Consider the following 27,520-nt stretch of genomic DNA (forward strand, 5'->3'; position numbering starts at 1 on the left):
GGGCCAGAGCAGTAGCAAAATGTCTCCTAAATCATATATTTGCAGAGAAACCATTTGTCTGGAATCTATAGTGCATCATTACAATTTTCTCTTTTTGAAAGAACAAAAAGTCAAATCATTCAGCACAACTTAAAGCCTATTTACTGATTCAAAAATGTATTCAGTGAAGATGGAGGAGAGAGTTGTGGCAATTACTGGGCATAAACCGATATTATATCATTACCATTATATCAATATTGGACATTTGTAACCTATATAAAAAAAGCGGTTTTCTTTTTTGTCAGAGCAAGCTATTTACCAATATTGCGCTGGGCCCTAGCTATTATTTAATATTTATCCATTCTCAATGTTCAATGGTGATATCCACTGATATCACTAGAATGAGCTGACATTCCTGATATTTATAAGTATCTTGCACTTTGGTTGTTCTGTATTATATTTAGTTTTGAATTGATCAAAATAATTACAAAAATGGAAGATTGTCCAGTATTTCTTCTTTTCTCACTTTGTTTCATTCATTCTTTAAGAGTAAACAGTAAGCCCTTATCCTCTATTCAGTCTTTCACCATACATTTGAAAGAAACACTTAGAAATTACTGCTCTTCTGAAATGATTATGATGCTGTTTGGTATCGTTTACTTATACTTTCAGCATTCAGCAACACTTTCTTGACTGAAAACTTTTACAGCATTCCATAAATTCTAATTAATTCTATTAAGTCTGACTTTTATAGATTGTGACTGTAGCTTACCAAGTATCGGGAGAGCTTTAAAAATATACCTTTAATGTTGTCAATAAAACATTGGGAATATTCTGATGTCTCAATTATGTAAATAAAATTGAACATTTTAGCAAGTACAAAGATAAGAAGCAGTTAAAGCAGCAGATGTTTTTGTAGAGTGTGCTACTATCTGAGTCTCAAGACTTAACTGTTGTACCATTCACTGGATTTGTCAAGATATTCCCAAATAACATTTACAAAGATTACATTGCAATTTTATCCAGATTACATCACAATATTGCTAATCTGATTTTATCAGCCAGGTTTTAACTCAGATCAAAACGTTTTTTTGTAATTTCCCACATTATATTTAGCAAAGAATAGAGTTCATGGAATTAAATGCAGCAATTTTAAATGGGCACAAAAATGTATTTATTAATTTTACTAAAATAAATCTTTGGTAAAATAAAATGTTTAGAACTAGTAAAATGTTTACAGTCCCTTTGAGTTCAGCCCTTTCCACTCCTCCCACATAAGGGCTATATTACTGATGTTATGACCCACAGACTTGGGGAAAAAAAATTGAAGGTTAACAGTTATATAATATCAGATATGAGTGCCGGTCTACACACCAGCATAGGAAGTTAACCTCAACAATAAATAGTTTATTTTGAATACCAGCAGGGGTGGAGGAATGTGTGCTGAACTATTTATGCATTTGAGTTTAAATAATCCAGAAATATTACCACAGCCCTTACAGTTTTAATACATATTACAAATCATGTTGTAAAGGGTACGAAAGAATAATTCAGGCCATTTCTAAGGACACATATTAAGACTATTATGCAATAAGACATTAGCAATTTATCACTGAATGTTATAAATGTAAAGCATAATATTTGTACAGTACAAGACTGAAACCTTAAGGCATTTTCATCATCTTATTTCTTCTTCTACACACCCTGAAATTCTAAACATTTCCTGGTACCATACATTTATAGCACTTTATTGGTTACATCTTGACCTGGTTCTATTTCTGCTTTAGTTCGGCTCCCACCAACATCTCCGGTCACAGTTCAAGTTGTTATTCATGACTGCACTCTTCACCTCACCAAGCCAATACGAAACCTCGGTGTCCTTCTGGTCCCCCAGCTATTCTTCAAAGCCTACATTCGTGCCATCACCCATTCCGCCTTTCCCCACCTCTGAAACATTGCCCACCTCCGCCACTCACCACAGGCCACCGAGACACTGATCCACGCTTTCATCAGATCCCGGCTCGACTATGCCAACTGCTTGCTCACTGGACTTCCCAACTCTTCCTTCCGCAAACTGCAGATTATTAAAAACTCTGCAGCTCGTGCCCTCTCCTCCACCAGATCTGGTAAACCAATCATTCCTGTTCTTGCGCCAGCTTCACTGGCTCCCCATCCCTCAGAGAATCGACTACAAAATTCCCCCCTCTACCCTACCTCTCCAATCTCCTAACCCCATATCGGCCTGTCCGTTCCCTCCGCTCAGCGGACACCGGCCTGCTTCAGATCCCCCGCACTTTCCACTCCACCATTGGTGGACAGGCATTCAGCATCTCTGCCCCCACACTCTGAAACTCTATCCCGCAATCCCTCCGCCTCACCCCCTCCCTTGCCTCCTTCAAGTCCCATCCAAAGACCTTCCTCTTCGACCGTGCCTTCCAGCCAGGCTGTGCTGCTTACCAGGAAACTCGCAGGGAGTTCCTGATACCTGCTACCCACCAAGCGAGAACTCAGTTTTGCATGCATCAGACATCAGTGCCCATCTATCCTCCTTTGGGGGGAGGTAAGAAAGATCACCTTGGAGCTGCAATGTCTCCAAGGATATATGCTTGACAACAGAATATTACAATCGAGTCAATCTCCTGTGGCTGACCCGTTAGTCCAGTTCCTGAATCTGTTATCAGGTCCAACGTACTGCTGATGACAAATTGGAGGGACACATCTTTCTTTTTTGGTCAGCCAGGTCTCTGACACCTGCAGAAACCCATCACTATGTTTACGAGTATCCAAACTAAACTGAGAATTCCATGCATCCCACCTACACTTGGAAATTCCAGAGATAGATTGATGAATAGCTCTTTCCTAATAATTTACACACTCATCATCTCCCACTGCAAGAAAACTACAATAAAATCAGGGAGAGCAACAAGAACTTTCAAATAAAATATTTACAGATAAACTGAAAAAGACTCGGGTGAATTTACAAATAAAACAGATTGAAAAGTACATGAAAATGGTTGTTCTGGAAAGTAATGGATCTGAAAATTTCCATTTTGAAACCTCGCCTAAATATTCAGTACTTGGATATTATACGATTTACACATAAAAAATACACATTCATACAAGTTTGATATTTCTGACAGAACTGCAGTGTTTCTATTTACAAATGATACTGTGGTGTTGGTGGGCTCACCTGGGAATTTTGCATGCTCACTCACGATCTCTAATACTAGCACACTTGGTGCGACGTGGTAAGTGGCAGTATTATGGCTCTGCCTGGCTCAAGATAGCAATATTAAACATACTTTTAAAAGTAAATGGTCAATTAGAAAATGACTAATGAGATATGAGCAGGAATTATGAAGAGGATTATGGTAAGGTCACAGGTGTGTGGGTATATGGAGAGTGAGGGCCCTAACCCTAATATTTTACTTTAATTTCATTTTTTTACTGTTTAATCCTCAAAATTGAATCAAAAAATAAGCCATTATGGACGCTAAAATATTGTACTGTAACAACCTCTTCTCATTGGACATCTGCCCACCATCAACCCACCCTGGACACCCATTGAACCATCCGCCAGGGTATAACATTATTCCTTCTTTTGTTAATCGGGACCACAAATTTGTATAACATTAGAGGAATTATAACATTATACGGCTACAACAATACGCAAACTCAAATGTGTACAAAACATACCAAGCATAGCCGGGACTGGCTGCCAGTGTAACATTACGCGGATTATAACAAAAGAATCGCAGAAGGAGGCCATTTGGTCCATCGTGCCTGTGCCGACTCTTTGAAAGAGCTACCAACTAGTCCCACTCCCTCGTTCTTACCCCATAGCCCTGCAANTTTTTTCATTTTCGTACATATCCAATTCCCTTTTGAAAGCTAGTGGTGCCCAGAATTGGACACAAAACTCCAGCTGAGGTCTAATCAATAATGTATAAAGGTTTAGCTCAGCTTTCTTGCTTTTGTACTCTATGCCTCCACTTATAAAGCCAAAGATCCCATGATTTTTTAATGACTTTATCAACTTGTCCTGCCACCTTCACCTTCAAAATTTGCGTATGTGAATCCCCAGGTCTCTGTTTCTGTACCTCCTTTAAAACTGTATCAATTATATTGCCTCTCCTCATTTCACCTCCCCAAATTAATCACTTCACACTTCTCTGTATTTAACTTCATCTCTGCCTGCCCATTTCACCAGTTTGTCTATGTCCTCCTGCAGCTTGTTAGTATCCTCCTCATGATAAGCGTCTTAATATTATGGGGACTCAACTGTACCTGGGGAAGTGAGTGGTGGAAATAAACTTATATTAGGACACTGTCCATGGTGAAAAAGGATGAAGGTTTTGTTCTCATGTCTCTTCAATGACAGCAAGGTCCCCATGTAGGTTAAATGTCTGACATACAAGATGCGTGTCCAAACAGTTGTCTTCATATTTCCAAGCTTCATATTTCCTGGGCATGAAGCAGAGGAATTTCCTTCAGCCCATTCTTGAAGTCCAGGACCAAGCAGTGAACATGGATTTGAGGTACTCGGCAATGGAGTGTTGGAACAGAGTGGCAGTCTCACATTGTCCAGTTCCTGAGCCGGGCTGTTCTGCAGTACTCCACTGCACAGCTGATGACAGACCAGCCAACCTGACTCATCAGAAAAACTGAGTCAATGGAGCTCCTCGGGGTTTGGATACTTTTAAGCCTGGTAATGGGTTTCTGCATGTGTTTCAGCCGGCGAATCAAAAAAAGTTATAATGAGATTAGGTTTATGCTTACATTAAGTTTCATATAAATGGCTTATAAAGCAAATTGACCAATATGAAATGTTTGTACCTCTGTCAATATATTTGAATCTAAATGGAAGCAGTTGCTTATGCAAAATGTGACCTTTTACATGATGTTATTGGTGAATACAAGACAACTAACCTGCTGGTTTGGCAATATTTATTGTGCTGACCAATGAAAACATAAGTAATTAATAATATTTCCCTGCACTCCTTCCAACAATTGAGTGTCCTTGAAATAGGTAGATCAGCACTTCAAGTAAGCATAACTTTTGTTAATTCACTTTTATCTCTGAAATCTAGTTAAATAACATGCACCATGTTGCCTTTTGAGGGGAGGTCTCTTTGAAAGATGACAATCAATTAACAACTAATAGGATTGATCAGGAAGTATAAAAGGACAAAAGAGTGGTTATTGTAGTAGGTTTGGAGTGTATCGATGAGAAATAAACTCAGCAATACATCAGTACTTTGAGTACTTATCGCACTTGTATTTACCAAATCTAACTTTCTGAAAGATAGCAATAAAAACTTTCTTCATCATATCTTCCCACTCCTGAGATTGTGCTGGCTATCTGATTAATTTAATCAATCTACACAGCGCATGAGGAAGCCAAGACAATGAAGGGATTACTTAAATTTGCTTTTGACCTTTATCTAGTAGTTTTTGGACCATTATTACTAAACATAATCGTGGGAGCAATCTGAAGAAAAGGCTTGGTATCTTTTCTCCATCTCCTATTTTTGCAGAACAGGGAGGTCCAACCTTTAAGCTGCTGAAGGTCGTGTCATGTCTGAGTGTCTTTCTCGGTCTGTGTGTCTCTGTAAATCTCTCTCTCTCACTGTGTCTCTATATTTCTCACTCTTCTGTTGCCCAGTTTGAAAGTGATTGGCAGGTTCTACTGCTAGCTGGCACCTCACACTGCTGTTTTTTCCACCAGGTCAGACTAAGTTGGAGCTCCGGACACGTAGTACGAATGTGTTCACAGACCGGGTGAAATCATCCCCCGGGCAGGATGTGGCCCACTGGCTGCCAGTTTGACCACCCTGGCATAGAATTTATCGGAATACAGATCAGTATAGCTGATGATTAAAGATCTTATGGAACTGCACAAAGCTGAATTAAGTGCACTTATTCTGGAATTCCTGTTCAGAACCAGTGGTAAATCTATGCTTTTAGAAATGTCTAAGGAAATACAGTATTACTGTCTCTGAAAAGCCACACAATGAAGCCATGGGAGACTCATTAATTTTTGATAGCTCTGCTTTTATGGTCTTTTAGTAATTCATATGCAGGTCATCTTTCTTGACCTCACTGATAGAAGGTTAACCTGTCAAACAATAAAACCTTTCTAATCTCACCACATACGACACAAAGGAATGGTGGTTGCGGCAGGTTTCCTACATTCCACTCAGAGTTGTCTCTTGTGCAAGGGAACTATATTTCGCTCGTCATACAAGTAATCTTCAGGAACAATTTCACATTTGAAAAAAATGTGGCAATTTGGGTGTTTTAACACAGATGAACACAGACCCCTTTCTCCCCTGCACCCACCCCACATCATCTAATCCAAGCTTTGGCACCTTTGAAAGCAGCACTCTCCTGTGAATAAACAGATTAAAATTCCGATGTTGCCTTAAACAACGTTATGAATCAGAGGCAGGTGTGCTACAAATTAACCTGGGTTGTGATACCTAAATTGAAGCACTTGGAAGAAGTAGAACTTGCAGACAAAGGATCCTCAGAAAATGTTATATATTTAAATATTGGCATATTACATAGAAAACTGGTCTACAAGCATGAAAGCCACTGAGCATGAAGGCAGGCTTCTGAAGTGTTTGGAAACTCTGTAGTTGAAAGGGAAGAATGGGTAGATATAATAATAATAATCCTTGCATTTGATATAGCGCTTTTCACGTCGGGAGGACGTCCCAAAGCGCTTCACAGAACATACTGCAAAGTGAATTGACTGTATATTTGTGGGCGAACGCGGCAGCCAATTGCGCACAGCAATGTCCCACAAACAGTCGTAGATTGAAAATGACCAATTAATTATTGTTTTTGGTTTTTGAAGGGATTATTATTAGGCGTGTGGAGTAAGGAAACTTGCCCAAGGTTTCGCCCTGTGCCTGGGATTGAACTCAGGTCTCTCGCTTGCAAAGCGAGTGCTCTAACCACTGAGCTACAGGACTCCACATATACAAGGAGCTGCAATGGCAGGGAAGGAGATTCCAGCGAGGACCCTCAGATCTCATACTTGATTCAATGATGAAAATTCATCGTAAATTTGAAACTAAGAATAAGCACAGAAACCAAGCTATCTATGTTTGCTGATTATACCTAATTGAGGGAAAGTTGCAAACAGGCTGATGGAACACAAAGGAAGGATGGATAGGAGTGGATTTATTATAAGTGTCAATGTGATTCAATGTGAACAAATGCATAGTGACGAGGTGGGGGAAGGAATATAAACTGTATAGTATTGATCTCCAGCATACACATCAGAGTAGAAGAATGTGGCTATAGAGAAAAAAAACACATATATTGCAGAAGTAATACTTAACTTTCAAAGGGCTTTTATCTTTCCCCACCCATATACACTGAATAGTTGTTCGTCGTATTTCAGAAGGATGTATTACAATGTAGTATATGTACAAGCAGAGGGCAATGAATTTAAGAGTTGCAATTAAGCATTTGAGCTATGAAGAAAGGCTAAAGATGCTGCAGTTGTTTACACTGAAGAGAAGTCTCAAGGGAGATCTTATTAAAATATTCAAAAGGCTGAGATAAAACAATGTTTAGTATAGTCAAGAAATTAACAAGGCAGCTCAACAGTAGAAAAGCAAATGGTTCAAATTAGTTACTCTCCAAACAGAGTAGTCCATGGAGGAACCATCTGAATAAAAGAACCAGGAGTCAAACTCATTCGGACTTCTGAGCTGGTTGAGAGGATAAGCATGAACAACAGGACCACAAAAATGGTAAGCACCCATCCCACTTCACGTGAAAATAGTCACCACAAGCAACGTTAATTTATATAGTGTCTTTCACATCTAGAGTATGTCTCAAAGTGTTCTTCCCCCAATTTATTATTGACGTCACTTCCTGCTCGCAACAATACCGAATGGAGAAAAGCCAGCAGCCACTCTTGCAGATCCATAGGCAGATTTATACAATAGCGAGGCACATCATCACAAATATCCTAAATTTAAAAGTTCAAGGGCCAGAAACCTGACATCACTGATATCATGAGGGCATCAATGTAGATTTAATGTCCTGTGACACGTTCAGGTGCTTCTGTATCATTGCAGATCAGATGAAAGGCTGATAATTTCATCACTGAGCACAGTTGTTCACACAAATGTGTTTTCAAACATGGCACAGTTGCTTCACTGTGGAGTATTTGGAGAAAAATATGTAACCAGAGATATTCTTTTGTAAATCAACGGTAAAGCACATTGTATTTTGAATATAATTTTCTGTTCTTTAAAATCTTGAAAGCATTGGGAAGAGAGTACAAAGAACAAAAAAAATTACCAAAATTTGTGTACCATTCAGGAAAGTCAGGAAATTCACGGAAGAAAGTAATGTAAAGTGAGCAGAGTTGTTTTCTTGTAAGTATCACTCCCACAGTTGGAGCTTCACTTGGGCACTTCATGAAATATCTAAACTATTCATAAAATCACTAAAATTAGGAAACAGGGATTTTGTGAAATGACTAGTGATTATTTCATCATATTAATAACCTTGCTTTGCTATTTGTAAGCGTTATCAACAAATAAATAACACATAATAAAAATCCTTTTGTTATTCATCATAAAATTTCGTGACATTTCATTCACTGATGAAGAATTTCACTCAAAAATGTATTTACTGAAGAATGAGAAGCATCTGATTTGTCATGTTATATGAACAATTTAAATTGGGGAGTTCTATAAAGAATAGCATATTGGAGTTAAATGTTCATTTGTTAGCAGAAGTGAGGCTTCCATGACACCAGGAAGTTACATTTCAGCTTTGTTTTGAAGCATTTACAACAGTTGAGCTGACATTTCTTCTCACCACTGCAGTTAACTTCATAAAGCCTTGTCCACCACAAGCAGACAGCTTCATGGAATGACATTGACTTCTCCTGGTTAACTAACATGTAGGCAGAGGTCAAAATGGTTCCTGGAATAGTGATTCCTCGGAACACCAGCCTTCACTGATGTTTTGCACTGGCCAGTGTCTATATCTCTGATGATAACCAAGGATGTTTCTGGGATCCCTCGACACCTGTCCACTGCTGGGATGGGAACAGCCAGGTGCAGCAGCTTGGAGATCAGCCTACTCAGTTTCACCATCACCTCTGCCTGTGCTACTTATCCCATATGTGCAGCAGCTCTCCGCTTTCTGAGCTGGGTCATGCGATCTTCCGGGGTCTGTGAAGTCGGAGTCAGTACAGGAGGATCACTGGAAATTTCTAGTCGATGACATGGAGATTACAGAGTCAAACTGCTGTGGATCTGTGGCACTGGAGATACAAGTGCACTGATAGTGGACTGTTGTCAGCTGGTACTTCTGGCGCATTACCAGCAAGAACAGACAAGAAATCAACCTCACTTTCCAGTGTAGAAATCACCTCAGTTAGTAGTGATGAAGATGTCAGGCCAACACGAGCCTCGCTGCCAAATGTAGCAACATAAGAGGAGCAATTTATTCCTGAATAGTGAGCAGTTCTTTTGGAATTTAATGCCAAATTTAATGCTGACTGTGTGTTGTTGTCTAATAGACAGACAACATATCCTTGATGTCACCATTGGCTCCTTGAAGCTTGACTTTGTGGGTGGCGAGGCATGCCATGAACTGAAGGGAAGTTAGTGATGATTTGGGCTATAAATTCAGAACCATTGTCAATCTGGAGAATGGCAGGCACACCACGCTTGGTTGTGAGAGGCGTCAGTACACAGAACTTGGTGAGATGATCCTGGTACACCGTAGTCCACTTGAAGTTTGCCACAAACTGCATCTCAATGAGATCAACTTGACCCCTGGTTGCAGACTCTAGTGAGAATGAGACATACAATAAACCCCTTTGTCATAGGCCTCTTCCTCTTCTTCTGCCACTCCTCACAGAGAGACTTGAATAATTCTTACGCCTTGGCATGTTTGTGTTGCAGTTCATTAATCATGTGATTAATGAATTGCCATTCATTAATCACATGGCCATTCACAATTCATGAAATTTCTGAAATTTTCAATAAAATTGTGAAACCAAATCCCTGAATTCACAACATCACTGTAACATATACGTTAGTTCAGTAAGGCGCTCCATTGGTAAAATATATTGATCAATACAAATTACAAAGCTCTGAATGAGATAAACTTTTGGCAGGCGGAAATCACTATTTGTCTATTACGTTAGTGGAACAAATCACACCTCTTATTGTCAGTTGGTCCCCCCTCCCCCCAACCACCACAAAAAAAATCCTCTTCAAATCTTTGAATAGGTACCTAATCAGCGAGCCAAACCGATTATATTTGCTCCCGCTAATGGCAAACAAGCTGTAGGAACATGCAACCTGAACATGAAAAATAAAGCTAATTTCTAAATCGTGATAGGGTTATGGTTGGAGCAGAATGAAACAGATCCAAATCGATACACAGTATTATCTATTTTGTTCTTTTATTGCCCCCAAGATGGACGGGAATAAAATGGGATTCACATTTGTGACATAATCTGATTTTATAGGGTTTTGACCTCAATCTTTGAAACATAGCAGAAAGTTGTGTAAATTAATTCTAGATCCAACAGCGATAAGCCAGTGAACCAAGATATATGATTAAACGGTTTGGAAGCAGAGAATGTGATGTTTAGTGATGTCAAATTGCATGTGTTCCAAAATTTCAAATCACTAATTTGAGATGAGAAACCTTGGGCAAGTTTCCCTACTCCACACGCCTAATAATAATCCCTCCAAAAAACAAAATAATAAATTGATCATTTTCAATCCACGACTGTTTGTGGGCTACTGCTGTGCGCAATTGGCTACCGGATTTCGCCCATACATATACGGTCAATTCACTTTACAGCATATTCTGTGAAGCGCTGTGAATACGTGAAAAGCACTATATCAAATGCAAGGATTATTATTATTATCATTATGAGGATGTTTAACATCCACCTGAACAGGCAGATGACCTTGCTTTAACATCTCAACCGAAGGACGCCAGCTCCAACAATGCAACACACCCCCAGCACTGCATTGAAGGGTCACCCTAAACTACGTGATTCCACGTCCCAATGTGGGGCTTGAACCCTCAATCTTCTGAGTCAGAGGCAAAAGTGCTACCTCTGCGCCAAGCTGACTTGTTAGGTTTTGTGTCACATTCTAGCTAAGCCATCTTACTCATTAGGGCTTTCTTTGGCCTTCCGGTTTGTTATGTTGAAAGTACTTTCACTTTCAGCACTTACCATATTGAACACTGGACCACTCACTCAATGTGGAATAATGCCAACACAGCTCAAGAGGGGATCTTGATGTTAGAAGATACAAGGGGCATCTGTTCCATTTGTTGATCTGCATCCAAATCTGGGAGGTTTTGCGTGAACACCAGCTTTTGTTTGTCCTTCAGGACCTCACTGAAGGGCAGCTTATTGATTCTCATCTCTCTTCATAGAATCTTACAGCACAAATGGAGGCCATTCAGTCCATCGTGCCTGTGCCGGCTCTTTGAAAGAGCTACCAACTGATCCCACTCCCCCACTCTTACCCCATAGCCCTACAATTTTTTCCTTTTAAGTACCTATCGAATTCCCTTTTGAAAACTATTATCAAATCTTCTTCCACCACCCTTTCAGGCAGTGCATTCCAGACTCTTAAGTAAAAAAAATTCTCGTTGGCTCCCTTCTGGGGTTTTGCTAATTATCTTAAATCTGTGTCCTCTGGTCACCAACCCACCCACCAGAATAAATAGTTTCCCCCTACTTAATCTATCAAAGCCCAATGTTCTGCCTGCTTGTTGGGTCTAGATGTGTGCCAACTTTCTGCAGCTGAATATTGACAAGACGAAAGCCAATCTCCTTGGTTCCCATCAATGTCTTCTCACCTGCGTCTTCAACCTCCTTAGCCTCCCTGGTGTATCCCTCACTCACTGAACCTGCGCACAACCCAAGCTCAGGTTTGACCCCCCAGCTCTCCTTCCCCGTGTCTTGTCACTGACCAGTACCAAATTTCTCCACCTCTGCCACACTGCACCTCCCAATCAAACATCACACCTAACAAAATCCTTATTCACACATTCATTACTTCCATCTCGATTTTTCCACTGCTCTCCTCACCGATCTCCCCATCTCAAACACTCAGAAAATCCAACTACTGTTAATTCAAACCTTCACCACTGTTAACTGCGCCAAGAAACTACCCTGCATGAAGGGCACTATATAAATGCAAGCTGTTGTTGCTACTCTCCACCTAGTCAGGGCTCAGGCTTGAGCTTGTTGTATGTCAAATGACTGACTTGTAACTATCCTGGGTGGGGGGGGTGGGGGTTGGGGGTTAGAAGCATTTCATACCTCACTAACTTTGCGATTCAATGTAGATTTGATTTGATAGACGTGGAGTCCTTTCCTAATATTATTTGGCTTCTGTGCTTTAGTCAAGTTTTATGAGCGCATTGCAGAACAAAATTTAGAACTTTTAATGAATGAAGGTTTGCCACCTGGTGATGTGATAATTGAATGTGGCTTAACTGAATAAGCTGAATTTTCATTTAACACTCACACACTAAAAAAAAATTCCAAACAAATGTCAAATGCTTTCTCATAAAATACACCTTTTTTATTTCTGCATTGTAGCTCAGTGACGTGCAAGTCACAGGATTCAAACTAGAATCAGTCTGTCAACTTCTGAAGTGGAAACCAAAAATGTAATCAAGTTTTATCACACTTGCTGCATTTGTCAAATTTTGAAGCACTGATTAGGACATACACATGACTGAACCATGATTTAGCAAGTGTATAAATAGTTCCAAGACTAAAGTGCAATAAATTAACCAAAAGTGGCATTCATTCTCTCACAAGTCAACAAGCAATAACCTTTTCTACAATATATTTTTAGTATTTCAATTTAGAATGCTTACAACTCTGCAGCTCTTGGATAACACAAAAGAAAGGCTGAATTTTGAGTCTGCTACAAATCCTTCATAGCAAAAAATGTAAGCAATTTGTATGAACAGAATTCTTATTGATGAATCCTTGTTTGTTAAAACAGCTAAGTGTTCACACCTCCAATCCCCATGGAACATAATCTCAGCGAAGATGTCACGGTGAAGTATGGAAGGAGGAAGAGAACATTATTCAGCTCACATGACTTCTCTTTCCACACACTGCACCAATTTGCAATAAGATAAGAAAGCAGAAAACAAGAGAAAGCAATTCAGTTCATTAAACAAACTGAAGATGTGTCCCCATCATAGATTACAATCGCCCCTCTTTTTTGCTTCAGGCAAAATTCAGCAGATCCTCCTTCAAACACCAAATCAGTGTGGTAAAAGCTTTAAATATTCAAACTTTCTCCTGTCGTCCATATCACCCACCGCATATTGACAGGTTCTGCTGCTAACCGCTTCCTCGACCTACAGTTTTTTTCCCCACCAGGCCAAATCAAGCACGGGCTCTGGACACACAGTTGGACAGTGTTCACGGGTCGAAGGAAACATCCTCCGGGCCGGATATGGCCTATAGGCTGCCACCAGTTGGACCACCATGCATTAACAATAGCAAAATAGGCCAGTCTATTGGCTGCGCAAGCTTTCACTTACTGTATTGAATTGTAATGATATAATGCAACTTCTAAAACAGAATATTAGTGGGGTAAAGCCCAACAAAGGATCTTTATGCTGCTAAAAGAGTTGACCTGGAAGCTTCGCTGTCCAATGGAGTCATCCCCTAATGCTATTAACATGCAATCAGTAATTTGTTTTGCAGTAAGCATCTCGAAGTGTTGAAAGCTCAAATTTATTTCCTTTCCATTACCATGACTTAGTAATTATTTCAGTGTTGCTGGAATTGGTGCTAACCAAGATTAAATTAATTCCTTTGAACTTTTAAGGAACCAAATAGTTTTAGATGCTTTACAATTTCTCTGCATTTTTCTTTCACTATTTGTTTCAAATGATATAATCTGTTCATTTGATGCGAGTAGGGAACGAAGGAAAGTTGTACACATCAGAGCATCATACTTCGATGACAAATACATTGAGGAGATCAATCCTACCCATCAGTGATAGTAAAGGCCCTTGAGCAACCTGTACAGTGTTTAAAGCCTAACTTATATTATGAACGATACTAATAAGCCCAGCATTCATTTTAAGAAGTAACACAGAACATTAGAGATCTACCACTTTCTCCCAGCAGGAGAAAAATTAACCAAAGAACCCCATTTTAAATATTTTATGGAATTCATATGGAAAGGAAACATGTCATTGCGTAAAAATTGTTCTAAGTATTCTGATCTCCAATATTTTGTGGTTGTTCAATATCTCAAACCTTCAACATGTGGAGGATGTTGAGAATGAAGGTAGAATCAAAAATTTTGGAAATCTTATTGATTGATTGGCATCCAACTTGGGTTGATGAATTCAAAGAATTCCTCAATAGCAGAACATAAAGAGACATACATACCCTTTTTGTTTCAAATTACCCAACTTATACCGAGCTGTGTTGCCCACCAGGAAGCTTGCAGGGAGTGCCTCGTGAGGGCTCAAACCCACCTAGTGAGAGTCAAACCCACGCTTATCGGATGTCAAATGACCAGTAGTCCAGTTCCTGAGCAGTACTCCAGGGCACTGCTGATGGGAGCCATTTTGGCTCATCGGCAGGACCTGCAAGTGCAGACCAGTCACTGAGTGGGAAGCAGGGATCTCTCCACTCAGCTCCTGTTAACCCTGCCAGCCAAAGCTCTACCTGGACAACCAAGCACTTCTGGCAAGAAAGCTTGCCAGAAGTGCTTTTAAATGGCAAGCTTTGCCGTTTTAGCTGGTTAGAGTTTAGCAGGACCCTCAATGCATACTCTGGGGTCCTCCGGTCTTGGCTCTTGTGAACCTACGCCTAATACTCTCTGGAATTAGGTAAACAGAATATGTCCCTCCAGGAAGAGAGTGTGCAATCCAGTCAAATAAATATCTCGGGAATTTCCTAATGTAAAGGTGGAATGCGTGGAACTCTCAGTTTGCTTCGGATATTCTTAAGCATGGTGAATGGGTTTCTCCTAACTGACCAAAACAAATAATAGCCTTCATGCAGGATAGCATCTCGGTGTGCTGCACAATGGTGGGGTGGATTCCAAGAATGGAGGAGAGGGGGTTGGCCATTGACATGGTTGAAGAGGGAAGTATTCAGGTAAAATGATAAGGTGGGGGGCGGGAAGGAGGAAGCATCGGATTGAAGCGGCAAGCTCCAGAGCTTTGGAGTGTAGTGATGCAGTGATTGAAGGCGTGACCACCAATGATGGTGCAGAGGTATTGGCGATCCACAGCCCACTCAACTGCCCATAATCCATTGAAAAAAGATTATGGACAGTGGAGTAGGGATATGAACAATCTCATCTGAAGGAAGGCATCTACAACAATGCACAGCTGCTTTGAAATGTCATCTTAGAGACTGTAAGATGCACCTATGGAACTCACAACCTTTTGCTCAGAGGAGAAAATGAAATCAACTGAGCCAAGCTAGCATCAAGTTTACAATACAATAATTTGGAAAATGATTCATAATCAGAAAGCAATGAAACAAAGACAAACAAGGAAGAAACCTCAGTCACCCTCAGTCAAAAGGGAATATTGAGCCAAAATAGTGGGGTATTCCTACCACTTTACAAATCACTGGTACAATCACACTCGGAATACTGTGCGCAGTTCTGATCACCACAATATAAAAAGGATATTGCAGCGATTGAGAGGATGCAGAGGAGGGCAACCAAAATGATTGGGAGGATGGAGGGACTGGACTACAAGGAGCGATTAGATAAACTGAGCATGTTGAGGTGCAATATGATTACGGTCCTTAAAATTATGAATGCAATAGATAATGTAGACCATGATAAACTGTTTTATCTTGTACTGAACAGTAGAACCAGAGAATACGGTCGACAACTGAATGGAGGTTAATTCAGAACAAATCTGCGAAACACTACTTCAGTGAGCAAGCAATAAACTTATGGAACAGGCTCCCTAGGGAGACAGTGGAAGCAGAAAATGTTGTTTGTTTCAAGAACATATTGGATATATTTCTGCTAGAAAATAATATCTCGGGATACAATATATAGTTCAGGACACAACATGTCAAACAATTGCCAAAATATTGGAAGGAGAACTAAATGGACCTCAGTCTTCTTTCACCGAGCAAATTGTTATGTTCTTAAACATTTTGAAAACTAGATTAATCTCTCCATTTTGAACAACCACAAATTTAAAAAAATCAAATTGCTTAGTTGAACTCAAACTCAAAACATGCTGCTAGAAAACAGCAACGCCAAAGGTGACAAAAAAACGTGCTCCAATGAAATAACTGTGGAATTTGCAGAACAATTCTTTGCTTCAAGTCATAATTGCAGAGGAAAAAAAAATTGTCGAACCAATAAATAGAAAAACTACACTAACTAGTAAAACAATAGAGAAAAAAAAGACATGCAAGGAATGGAGTAATGGGGATACATTCAGAGCCAAAAATCTCAGAAATAAAAGTGCATCTTTGCCACATTTTATTAATGTTGGAGCTGGGGAGACCGGTGAGGAGGGCATTGGAGAAATCAAGGTGGGAAGTGACGAATGCAGTGTTAAGGGTTTCAGCTATGCTGGGTGAGTTATGGTCAAGGCGGGGAATGTGGTGGAGGTGGTGTAAAGAAGTCCTGGCTGTGAAGGGAAAAGGGAAATCTGGGGATCAAATCTGGCACTTAATTTGCACAAGATTCAGTGAGTCTGATGGAAGGCTGGGGAGGTTAGGAGGTTGCAGCCTCCGTGAAAAGATGTTAACAGGAGCCAAGGAGCATGGATACCGTCTTGTCAACACTCAGCTGCCACCATCTAGGCCTTAATGTCTTACAAGCAAGAGGACAGAGTATCAGTAGACCTGGGAGTCATGGCTGGAGGAGAAAAGTAGATTTGGGTGTGGTCGGCATATATGCGGAAGTTAACCACCCCCCACCACCCCCATTACAATTATGCACGTAAGTATTATAAATTACAATACATCTACATTTTGTGGTGTTGATTGGATTTTTTTAAAAAAGAAAAAAATGATTCTGTTTCTCTATTTTCCTATCCGTCAATTCTGACCTCAATTGAGATTAATACCATTAGGTTTCTTCCACTGAAGTGATTATTGCAAATAGTAGACACCAAGTCAAATACATAAAGAGACTGGAAAATAGATGCAATTTGTTTTCTTTCATTTCTACAATACATGGTTACAGAATTACATTTTTCTCATCCAAATTCACTTACTATTGGGTGTCTGCCAGTTTACTACAACAACAAAATTACATTTATATAGCGCCTTTCACTTCGGGAGGCGGTCCCAAGGCGCTGGACAGACAGAGTAATGGACCCGAGCTGAGGGTCGGGGTGGAGTAGGGGGAAGGGAGGGGGGAGGGCAGGGAGATCGAAAGCACGGTCGAGAGGAGTTGCAGTGGCAGCTGAGCGGATTCCCTCGATTTTGGATTCGAGTAAGTCCAACATCGCCTCGCAGCTGGCATTTGAGGTGAGGATGGGTGAGGCATGAGAGAGTGGGCGGAGTTGTCTTACTAGTTGTCTTAGTACCCCAGTGTAAGACAACTAGTACAGCATTAATATCATTTTTCACCCTTGATGTGCACAAACCACAATTTTACAAATGTCTGCCACTACATTGCAGCAGTCAGAAATTACCTTGAACACCTTTAATGTACCTTATAATGTATCTGACAACCACAGGTCCCATTACAAATGAGTGAATTCACACCTAACTTACTCATATTCTACCCTTCCTTGTTAAGCAGTATTAATTTACCAACAATTTCTGATGTTGCTCTTGAAATCCAAATTACAGCTAATGTCTCAACATTTCAGGATTGAATTTGAGTTGTTGCAAGATAATAATGTAAATTAAACTACACCAGTTCAATTTGGAGGAATCCATTTGGAATATTGTATTCAATTTAAATCTGATCAACCAAGAGTAGACTATTTAAGACAACTGATATTAAAGGACAACAAAATCACACCATCTTTTATGTCTAATTTCCCTTAGAAGCAAGAAGGAGTTCAAAATCAGACCTTTAACAATCCAAATTAGTAATAATAATAATAATCCTTGCATTTGATATAGCGCTTTTCACGTCGGGAGGACGTCCCAAAGCGCTTCACAGAACACACTGTAAGGTGAATCGACTGTATATTTGTGGGCGAACGCGGCAGCCAATTGCGCACAGCAATGTCCCACAAACAGTCGTAGATTGAAAATGACCAATTTATTATTGTTTTTGGTTTTGGAGGGATTATTATGAGGCGTGTGGAGTAAGGAAACTTGCCCAAGGTTTCGCCCTCTGCCTGGAATTGAACCCAGGTGTCTTGCTTGCAAGGCAAGTGCTCTAACCACTAAGCTACAGGACTCCACAAATTATCAATGTAAATTTACATTTTCCTCTGTTTTAAGTGCTTTTCTCATCTTCGATTTCATCTACGTGCATAATATGTTATTCCCCAACAAAAATCTTATTGAAGCCGAGGCTTCTATCTTGAGTTAGCACAGCAGTATGCCACAATAGATGATCATAATAATCTTGCATTTGATATAGCATCCTATGTCATTGAGACGTCTCAAAGCACTTCACATAATATATTATAAAGTGGATTCACTTTATTTTGTGGGTGAAACGCGGCAGCCAATTGCACACAGCAGTGCCCCACAAACAGTCATGAATTTAATTTTTTTTTGGGGGGGGGGGGTTTGGAGGGATTATTGTGCCCGTAAAGCAATCCACCAATTGACTAACAACTGGGTTCCTACTTACTACAAGTAAACTGCATATGGAATAAGGAAACTTATCTAAGGTTTCGCACCGCCCACAAATTGAACCCAGGTCCTTTCGCTTTCGAGGCAAGCGAGCTAACCACTAAGCTACAGGACTCCATAATACTGAATTGACATCACTACATTAATAATTTTAAAGAGTTTATGGAAGACCCATAATTCACATCACAGCAAGTTTAATGAAATTAGATTATCCTTATGAGTGATATGACCTGAACAATATTGGACAATGAACTAGCCCACTATTTTACACATCAATCACTGAAAAAAATTGGTAACCCAAAGGATATTTCAAAATGTGGTAAAATATAGATTTACCTTGACAAGTCCAAAATGGAAATTCCCGATTTTAACAAAGAACAAGAGTGAACATGCAAGTATTCTAACCCAGATTAGCAAAAGCATTAAATAATCTTTTAATTTGGGAAGTGCAGTGTAATACAATTAAGCACCAGAACAATCCGTGAATAATCTCACTCTTCAACCTCAAAACAGTGTGAGGCAGCCACTGCCAGGGCCAACATAGCATGAACTATATACAACAACAAAATTACATTTGTAAAGCGCCTTTCACGTGGGGTGGACATCCCAAGGCACAGACAGAGTTACGGACCCGAGCTGGGAGTAGGGGTGGGGGAGAGAGGAGGGCAGGGGTGAAGCATGGAAATCAAAAGCACGGTCGACGAGGAGGGTCTTGAGATGGGTCTTGAAGGTGGTGAGGGAGGGGGCGAGACAGAGAAGCTGCGGGATGGAATTCCAGAGGGTGGGGGCAGAGTGGCGGAAGGCAATGCGCGCGGGCGATGTGAAGCAGGCCGGAGCCCACTGAGCGGCGGGAGTGAACAGGATGGTAGGGGGTTAGGTGTTCGCAGAGGTAGCGGGGAGCAAGACCGTGGAGGGCTTTGAAGGTGAGAACCAGGATCTTGAACTGTATCCTCTGTGTGATGAGAAGCCAGTGGAGTTGGGCAAAGATGGAGGTGATAGGGTTGCAGAGCCTAGTGCGGGAGAGGACACGGGCTGCAGAGTTCTGGATGATCTGCAGCCTGTGGAGGGAGGAGTTGGGAAGGGCGACAAGCAGTGAGTTTGCATAGTCGAGCATTGATGTAATGAAGCCATGTATGAGGGTTTAGGCAGCCTGCAATGTGAGACAGTGGTGGAGCCGGGCAACATTGCGGAGGTGGGGGAAGGCAGAGCAGGTCATGGTGCAGATGTGGGGTAGAAAGGATAGTTGAGGGTCAAACAAGACCCCAAGGTTCCAGACTGGGTTAGCAAGATGGAGTGTGCAACCATGGATGGTGATGCTATACCATCCATGGTTACCATCCATGATATATCAAATGCAAGGATTATTATTATTATGCTCAGGGTCTGAGGTAAGGTGGCGCTGACGGGAGCCAATCAGGAGAGCCTCGGTCTTGTTGATATTCAACTGAAGAAAGTTAGCTCTCATCCAGGACTTGATGTCTGGCAGACAATCTGCCAGCACAGCAGTGGTCCTGGAGTCAAGGGTGGAGGCAGATAGATAGAGTTGGGTGTCGAGAGGGAGCACATAGATATTGAAGAGGAGGGGACCAAGGACAGAGCCCTGAGGAACGCCACACGAGATGGTCCGGGGGCTAGAGGAGAAGCCGTTTGAGGAGATATATTACAAACTAAAGAGTCTTTTGACACTGCAGTGGCCCACCTCAAGTACTATATCCATTTCTGGACAATACCAACTTTCAGTCTTCACATGTGCAGAGTGAATTACGTAACTGAGAGGAAAATAATGCAGGTAGCCTTATATTCTTAGTGACATATAAAGTCCTCCTTGTAGTGTAATATTTTACATGTTATTTCCATAAAAATCCTAATGGACCTCATTAAAGGGTGAAGTTCACACCACCAGTAAGAAAATCGCGGGCAGTGCAGAGACCAAAGCTTTAAACAGACAGCGCAACATTTTATAATTGCCGCAACTTTTAATGACTATCGCGAGTACATGCTCTAATTGTACCATCCATCTGTCCATCTACCTGCCCAAGCGTTCATTGAACCATCCATCATTATGGTACACCTTAGCGGAAGCATGCTGCAAGCTGCTGTAGAAAAGACCAACAGCGTTGGGCAAAGTGTATCGAGAGGAATATGTTACTTTAAGCAAAATTCTGAGTTCAGAAATCAAAATACAGTATTTGTCTTAGACAAAGGTAAACTTTATGCCACTTGGTACATTATCTCATCAGATATTCTCTCCCTAGACACTCTTTCAACAAAGATGCATGGCGCATCCTACACTTACTCACCAGCCTTAAGGAGAAAGATTCCAGAAGGAGGAATACACAACAATGGCTACTATTGATGAAGAAATAACTAGTCTCAAAAAATTTATTTATAATATTGACACTGGCTTATATTGTGGAGTCCTCAGTGGTTAGAGCACTCGCCTTGCAAGCGAGACACCTGGGTTCAATTCCAGGCAGGGCGAAACCCTGGGCAAGTTTCCTTACTCCATACGCCTAATAATAATCCCTCCAAAAAACAAAACAATAATAAATTGGTCATTCCCAATCCACGACTGTTTGTGGGACACTGTTGTGCGCAATTGACTGCCGCGTTTCGCCCACCAACGTACAGTCAATTCACTACACAGTATATTCTGTGAAGCGCTTTGAGACCTCTAGAAGACGTAAAAAGCGCTATATCAAATACAAGGATTATTATTATTTACTGAACTTTGAAAATATAGGAAACGTTACTCAATCTTCAAGCACACAGTTCTCAGTAAACCATTTTGAACATAAATGGCACGTTTTCAGAACAATACAAAATCAGCTCACCTGTTTCAACACAAAAACATCTCTTCAAAGGGCCTGAACAACAAAACACGCAATGAATACTTCTAGAACTGCTGGCCTCACTCCTGGGACGCTTAGAAAAAGTGTTTACATCTGAGAGCAGATAGAATGTTTTCTTCAATATGTTTGGTGTCACTTGGTAACCAATGTCATGATTCCCACTATCACGCACTATCTTGACTTGTGGAGTCAATTTAAATGTACCCTAATCCCATTGCCAAGTGTTCAAAAAAACAGCAGCACTGGTTAAAAGCATTACACGATTATGATGTGCTGTACCCTGGCCAGGCGCGTTCATTATGTGCAATGACTGTATGTGGCAGCGTGAATCAATTCTGTACAGTCTCATTGCTGTGCAAAGCTACACTGTGGAAGATTGGCATGGCTGATATGACGTTGATGGTGCAATACGCAGCATAAAGGAGTGGTAGCCAAAGAGCATGGTTTCAGAAGACAAATGTGCATGCCCAGATTCTTACATGCAGTTTCCCGAGAGACCGTAATAAATCTGCGCTACAGCCTTGGGTAGCTCCTCCCCCTCGTATAGTTGCTTGGTGTCACATCCTCATTAATCTCAGTAGTTAGGTTATCAGAGGGTCATCTGATCGGTCCACCACTTCCCATTTGCTTGCCAGTTCACACCACCCCCTGAATATTTCAGGGCAAATAAACCAGCATGTGGAGGACTATGTAAGAATGTAGAGGTACAGGAAAGGTACAGAGTAGGCAGATCCCCGAGTCAGTGGAGTGCACAGAGGCCCCCCTCCCCCACCGTCATATGTGGCCGGGTGTATTGGTTGCATCCCGAGACAGGAAAACATGGATTTTTATTCTTTCTGAGATAAGTGTAAATATATATCTATCAACAATAACAAATTACATTTGTAGAAGGTCATGTCAGGACAACATCCCAAGGTGCTGGGCAATCAAGGATCTGCATCTGAGCTGGTGGTTGGGATCAGGATAGGGGTAGGAGGGTGACCAAAGGCACGGTCGAAGAAGAGAGTCTTGAAACGGGTCTTCAAGGGAGCGTCTTGAGACGGAGCTTCAAGGAGGCACCAATAATTATAATTTTTTTTAAAACGTAGGAAGACTAGTGATTATAGCATGTAATGAAAGACTGAAATTGGATAACCTACAAATACAGGGTGACCAAAAAGTCGTGATACCATTACAATGTCTAATAAGTCAAAGAAATTATGATATGTTTCTCTTTTTAGACAATAGGGTAGATTTCGCAAATTTTTGGTCACCTTATATAAGAGAAGTATGGCCTAATTGTTTTTTTAAAAAAATGTCTCTCAGTCCATAAAGTTGCCTCACAGTATAAATATGTTGCTTCCAAGAGCTGATGGCAGTAGTGTCAAGATGGGCCAATTGGATAACTGTGAAAACAGAATTTTCACAATAGTGCAATAGAAATTGCTCCTGAGTTTACACTGCTCACGTAATGTAACATAAACTCTACCCTGCATCGAGCTCAAGCTGTACAGAATCTGGGAATGCTTAAAGATAGGATGAACCAATCTTTATTTTACATCTGAAGCATGCTACATCTTCACTGTGAATATACCACATTGGAAGCTTCAATCTCTATAACAACTAGAGTTGTACTGAAATTGGCACGGGTTGATGCTGTCACGAGATGCAAAAATGTTCCAATTCTGGCATTCTGTATCTTAAGAACACACGAACAATGGTGTAAGGAGGTGGAATGGGCAGTAAAGCCGGGGAAAATAAGATGATAGATACATCTTTCAAGAATTTACTCTTCCATCTGTTATACAAAGCAAATTACCCAGTTGGCTGACCCAGAGTGCAAAGATTGCGTTTAGCTGCTGCTACTCTGCCTTTTAATTTTTTTTTAAAAAAAATCAAACTCAGGGTGCAAAATAATCATATCTGTATTCAGTTGAGATTAAAGCCTATAAAACCACAGAAGTACATATTCAGGACCACGTGAATGAACGGATATTTATAAATTGACTGGAGGGGCAAGATCAAATTATCTGATTTGTACAGTTATCTAAATCAAGTTTTGAGACTTTTAATATGAAATTCACCAGCTGTGCAATGTACCGCAACATTAAATCAGTCTGATAAAATGTAATACAATTTTAATTAGCATTACCACTCCAATGTATTATCTGGATAACTTTAAAAAAATACTGTTTGCTGCGAGCCACCCACCACCCTGATAAACGCATTAGCTAACAACAGAGAAATAAAATACAAATAATTGGTAAGATTTTCAATTACATATACAGAATAAGAGCAGAATATTAATAAAGAATAGAATACTGACTGCAACTAATATGTACAGCATTTATTTTGGTATCAATATCTCCACCTGGTGTACAAAATGAGGATTTTTTCAGTCAAGATTCTTCAAAACACTCAAAACCTCAAGCCTGTTTTATAAACACATTGTATTTGATGTTTTGTTATTGGTTATAGTTCGTTACTGTTAGTTTACAAAACACTATATTGTTTGGACTTCACAGAGAAACATCCATTGGTCAACACCAGAAACTCATTTGCATTGAGCTGAATTGAAATAAAATGTATTTTCAAAACACAGCATCTGGAACAAAAACACAATGTATATATATATATATATATGGCACATCATATTTTGCTTATTTGTATCAAATAGGGATGTGTTCCTAAAATCCCAAACACCACACATTACACCAGACAGCCTCCCTCGCCTTCTTTCTTTTCAGAAAAAAAAGTGCATAGATTTCTCCTTCAGTCGCAGGGGGAGGGGAGGGGGGAGGGGGGGGGGGTATACAATCATAACAATCCATTAAAATTCGACTTTTTTTTTAAACGAGTGTTAATAAACACTTAATAACTACTGAGATAGCAACTACGACTAATGAACTTGCTAATTGCTGCTGCATTATGAAATTCAACACCATCATTAAAATGACCAAAGTCATTACACATTGTACATAATTGCACAGCCCGTTTTGTACGGCTGTGACAGGAATAGTTAATCCCTGGTCCTCCCGACGAAACGCTGGACCAAGACGACACCAAGATGCAGACTACTGCAAGTACCTAGAAATGCTACACATATACATATATATATACACACACACACACACACACACAGGGATCTTTTACGTGCACACAATAGCCGGCAGACAAAAAAAAAAAGAGCTGAGCTCTTCAAATCAGATCCTTTACATCGAAGGGCTCTGCTTCCCATCGCAAAACTACATCCACCACCAGATCCACACACACACACAACCCCCCCCCCCCAAAAAAAAGACAGACCCAGGGAATAACACTCCCTCCTGCTGTGATACCCCAGCCCAACAGTGCAAAACGGATTTCAGATGACACTCAGCGTTTCCCTCGTGGTTTTCTCTGCCAAACTGCATCATTTTTTTTTAAAAAAAAGGTACCCCCCCTCTTTCTTTCTTTCTCTCTCTCTCTCTCACTCACTCACTCACTCTCCTCCCTTTCTGGGCAAAATGGTGCAACAATATAGACCGCAAGTTCTCTCCCAAAACGTTATGAGCTGCCCCCCCCCCCCCCCTCTTTTTTTTCCTCTGAACGTTCATTTGCAGTCATCAACGTACAATTCAAAGGGTGGTGGGGGGGGGGGGGGAGAGAATAAATAAATACATACAAAATCGCCTTCTCTTACTAAAAAAAAAGCCAATGGGGGTGCAAGTGGGACGAGAAGCAATTACAAAATCACCTGCTCGTTTGCAAATGGGTCTTCGAGAGAGAGAGAGACAGAGAGAGTGAGAGAGAGAGGAGAAGAGAGACAGAGAGAGAGAGAGAGAGAAAGAAATAAAAGTTTCCTCTTACCTTGGAGTTGAAAGAGAAAGCCGCAGAAGCTGCACAAGCAGAAAAAGAACATATTCGGTTTGGTAAACATGGTTTTTTTTTCTCTCTCTCTCTCTCTCTTTCCCCCACACTCTCTCTCTCTCTCTCACTCTCTCACACTCTTCTTTTTCTTTTTCTCGCCTTTTTCTCCCCCTTTATCTCTCTCTTCTCTTCTCTCTCTCTCCTTCTCCTTCTCCTCTCCTCGCACGAAGCGAACCCGCCCGGTATTCTCTCCAGAGGTGGCGAGGCTGCTGATGGGGGCTGAGGAGGGGTGCGGATCGAAGGACGACAATTTTTTTTATATATATGTATATATATTTGTGTGTGAGTGTATATATATATATATATATATATATAATAATATATAGAGAGAGAGAGATAGATTGTATGTCTCAAAAAAAAATGATCTCGTCTGGGAGTCTTGTGTTGGCTGTATTCTTCAGTTCATTTATCGCCCTGTTCCAAGGTGGATGAGTTGTTGAGGAGGAGGAGGTGGTGGGGGGTTGTTGTGTGGGGGGGGATGGATGGAGGGGGAGGAGAGAGGGGGTTTGAGATTTGAATTGACCGTTATTTTTTTTCCCCCCCAACTCGGCCCGTCTCGCCCGTCTCGCGCTTCCAACCGTCACCAACGGACGAGCCACAGCGTCTCGAGCCTCTCTCTCTCTCTCTCTCTCACCCGTTCACCTGACCGGCGCTGATCCGGCCGGAGTGACAGCCGTCGCGAGCCAATCGCGGGCCCGCACTTCGCCCGGGTCGGACCAATCGGGGGCTCGGTGGCGGCGCTCCGGGGCGTGACCTTCTCCGAGGCCCGACTGCTGATAGGTGGGAGGGTGAGGGTAGGCGGGGGGAGGGGGTGGGGGCGGGATGCCCGCCTGAGCGACGGCCGCCACGGCCAATGGAAGGACAAGCCCGTCCCACTGCTGACCAATAGTACACGCGGCAGCAGGAGGAAGGCGGGACCCTGTGGTCGATCTGCGGAGAGAGCCTCGGTCGCCCTGAGGGAGGGAGGGAGGGAGGAGGAGGAAAGTGGTACCTTCATAAATAATCCTCCAACCCTTCGTCTCACATATCATTGAAATGTCTCAAAGTGCTTCTCAGTGGCTGACAAGTGTAGTTACTGTGTCTTTCTGGCAACAGCCACAGACGTTTCGCTCCCCGCAGGATCTTGCCCCAACCGTGCGGGAGACGGGCGAGCGAGACGAGACGGGCGAGCGAGACGGGCGAGCGAGACGAGACGGGCGAACGAGACGAGACGGGCGAGCGAGACGAGACGGGCGAGACGAGACGGGCGAGCGAGACGAGACGGGCGAGCGAGACGAGACGGGCGAGCGAGACGAGACGGGCGAGCGAGACGAGACGGGCGAGCGAGACGGGCGAGCGAACGAGACGGGCGAGCGAGACGGGCGAGCGAGACGGGCGAGCGAGACGGGCGAGCGAGACGGGCGAGCGAGACGAGACGGGCGAGCGAGACGGGCGAGCGAACGAGACGGCGGCGAGCGAGAGGGGCGAGCGAGAGGGGCGAGCGAGACGGGCGAGCGAGACGGGCGAGCGAGACGAGACGGGCGAGCGAGACGAGACGGGCGAGCGAGACGAGACGGGCGAGCAGACGAGACGGGCGAGCGAGACGGGCGAGCGAGATGAGATGGGCGAGACGAGACGGGCGAGCGAGACGAGACGGGCGAGCGAGACGAGACGGGCGAGCGAGACGAGACGGGCGAGCGAGACGAGACGGGCGAGCGAGACGGGCGAGCGAACGAGACGGGCGAGCGAGACGGGCGAGCGAGACGGGCGAGCGAGACGGGCGAGCGAGACGGGCGAGCGAGACGAGACGGGCGAGCGAGACGAGACGGGCGAGCGAGACGAGACGGGCGAGCGAGACGAGACGGGCGAGCGAGACGGGCGAGCGAGACGAGACGGGCGAGCGATTTATCCGCGGGACGGACGGTCGGGCCTCGTCCGGTAATTTCCGCCAGCGTCGGTCGGGTCCTTGACGGGCGCAACAGTAACGGACTGCCAAGTTCTC

At 42.1% G+C, this 27,520-nt stretch overlaps 1 protein-coding gene across 3 annotated transcripts in view; it reads right to left on the bottom strand.

Annotated features, from left to right (window-relative positions):
* cadm2b (cell adhesion molecule 2b) overlaps positions 1-25,583 on the bottom strand; it is a 509,630-nt gene extending 484,047 nt beyond the window's left edge. For all 3 annotated transcript variants that reach the window (XM_007903572.2, XM_007903571.2, XM_007903570.2), the window contains exon 1: positions 25,480-25,583. In XM_007903572.2, coding sequence (XP_007901763.1) covers positions 25,480-25,549 — 70 coding nt within the window. In that variant the 5' untranslated portion in view covers positions 25,550-25,583. The remainder of the gene's footprint in view (positions 1-25,479) is intronic.
* Positions 25,584-27,520: the final 1,937 nt, after the last annotated feature.

Source organism: Callorhinchus milii, unplaced genomic scaffold (genome assembly GCF_018977255.1).
Source record: "Callorhinchus milii isolate IMCB2004 unplaced genomic scaffold, IMCB_Cmil_1.0 Scaffold4, whole genome shotgun sequence".
Classification (NCBI taxonomy): Eukaryota; Metazoa; Chordata; class Chondrichthyes; order Chimaeriformes; family Callorhinchidae; genus Callorhinchus; species Callorhinchus milii.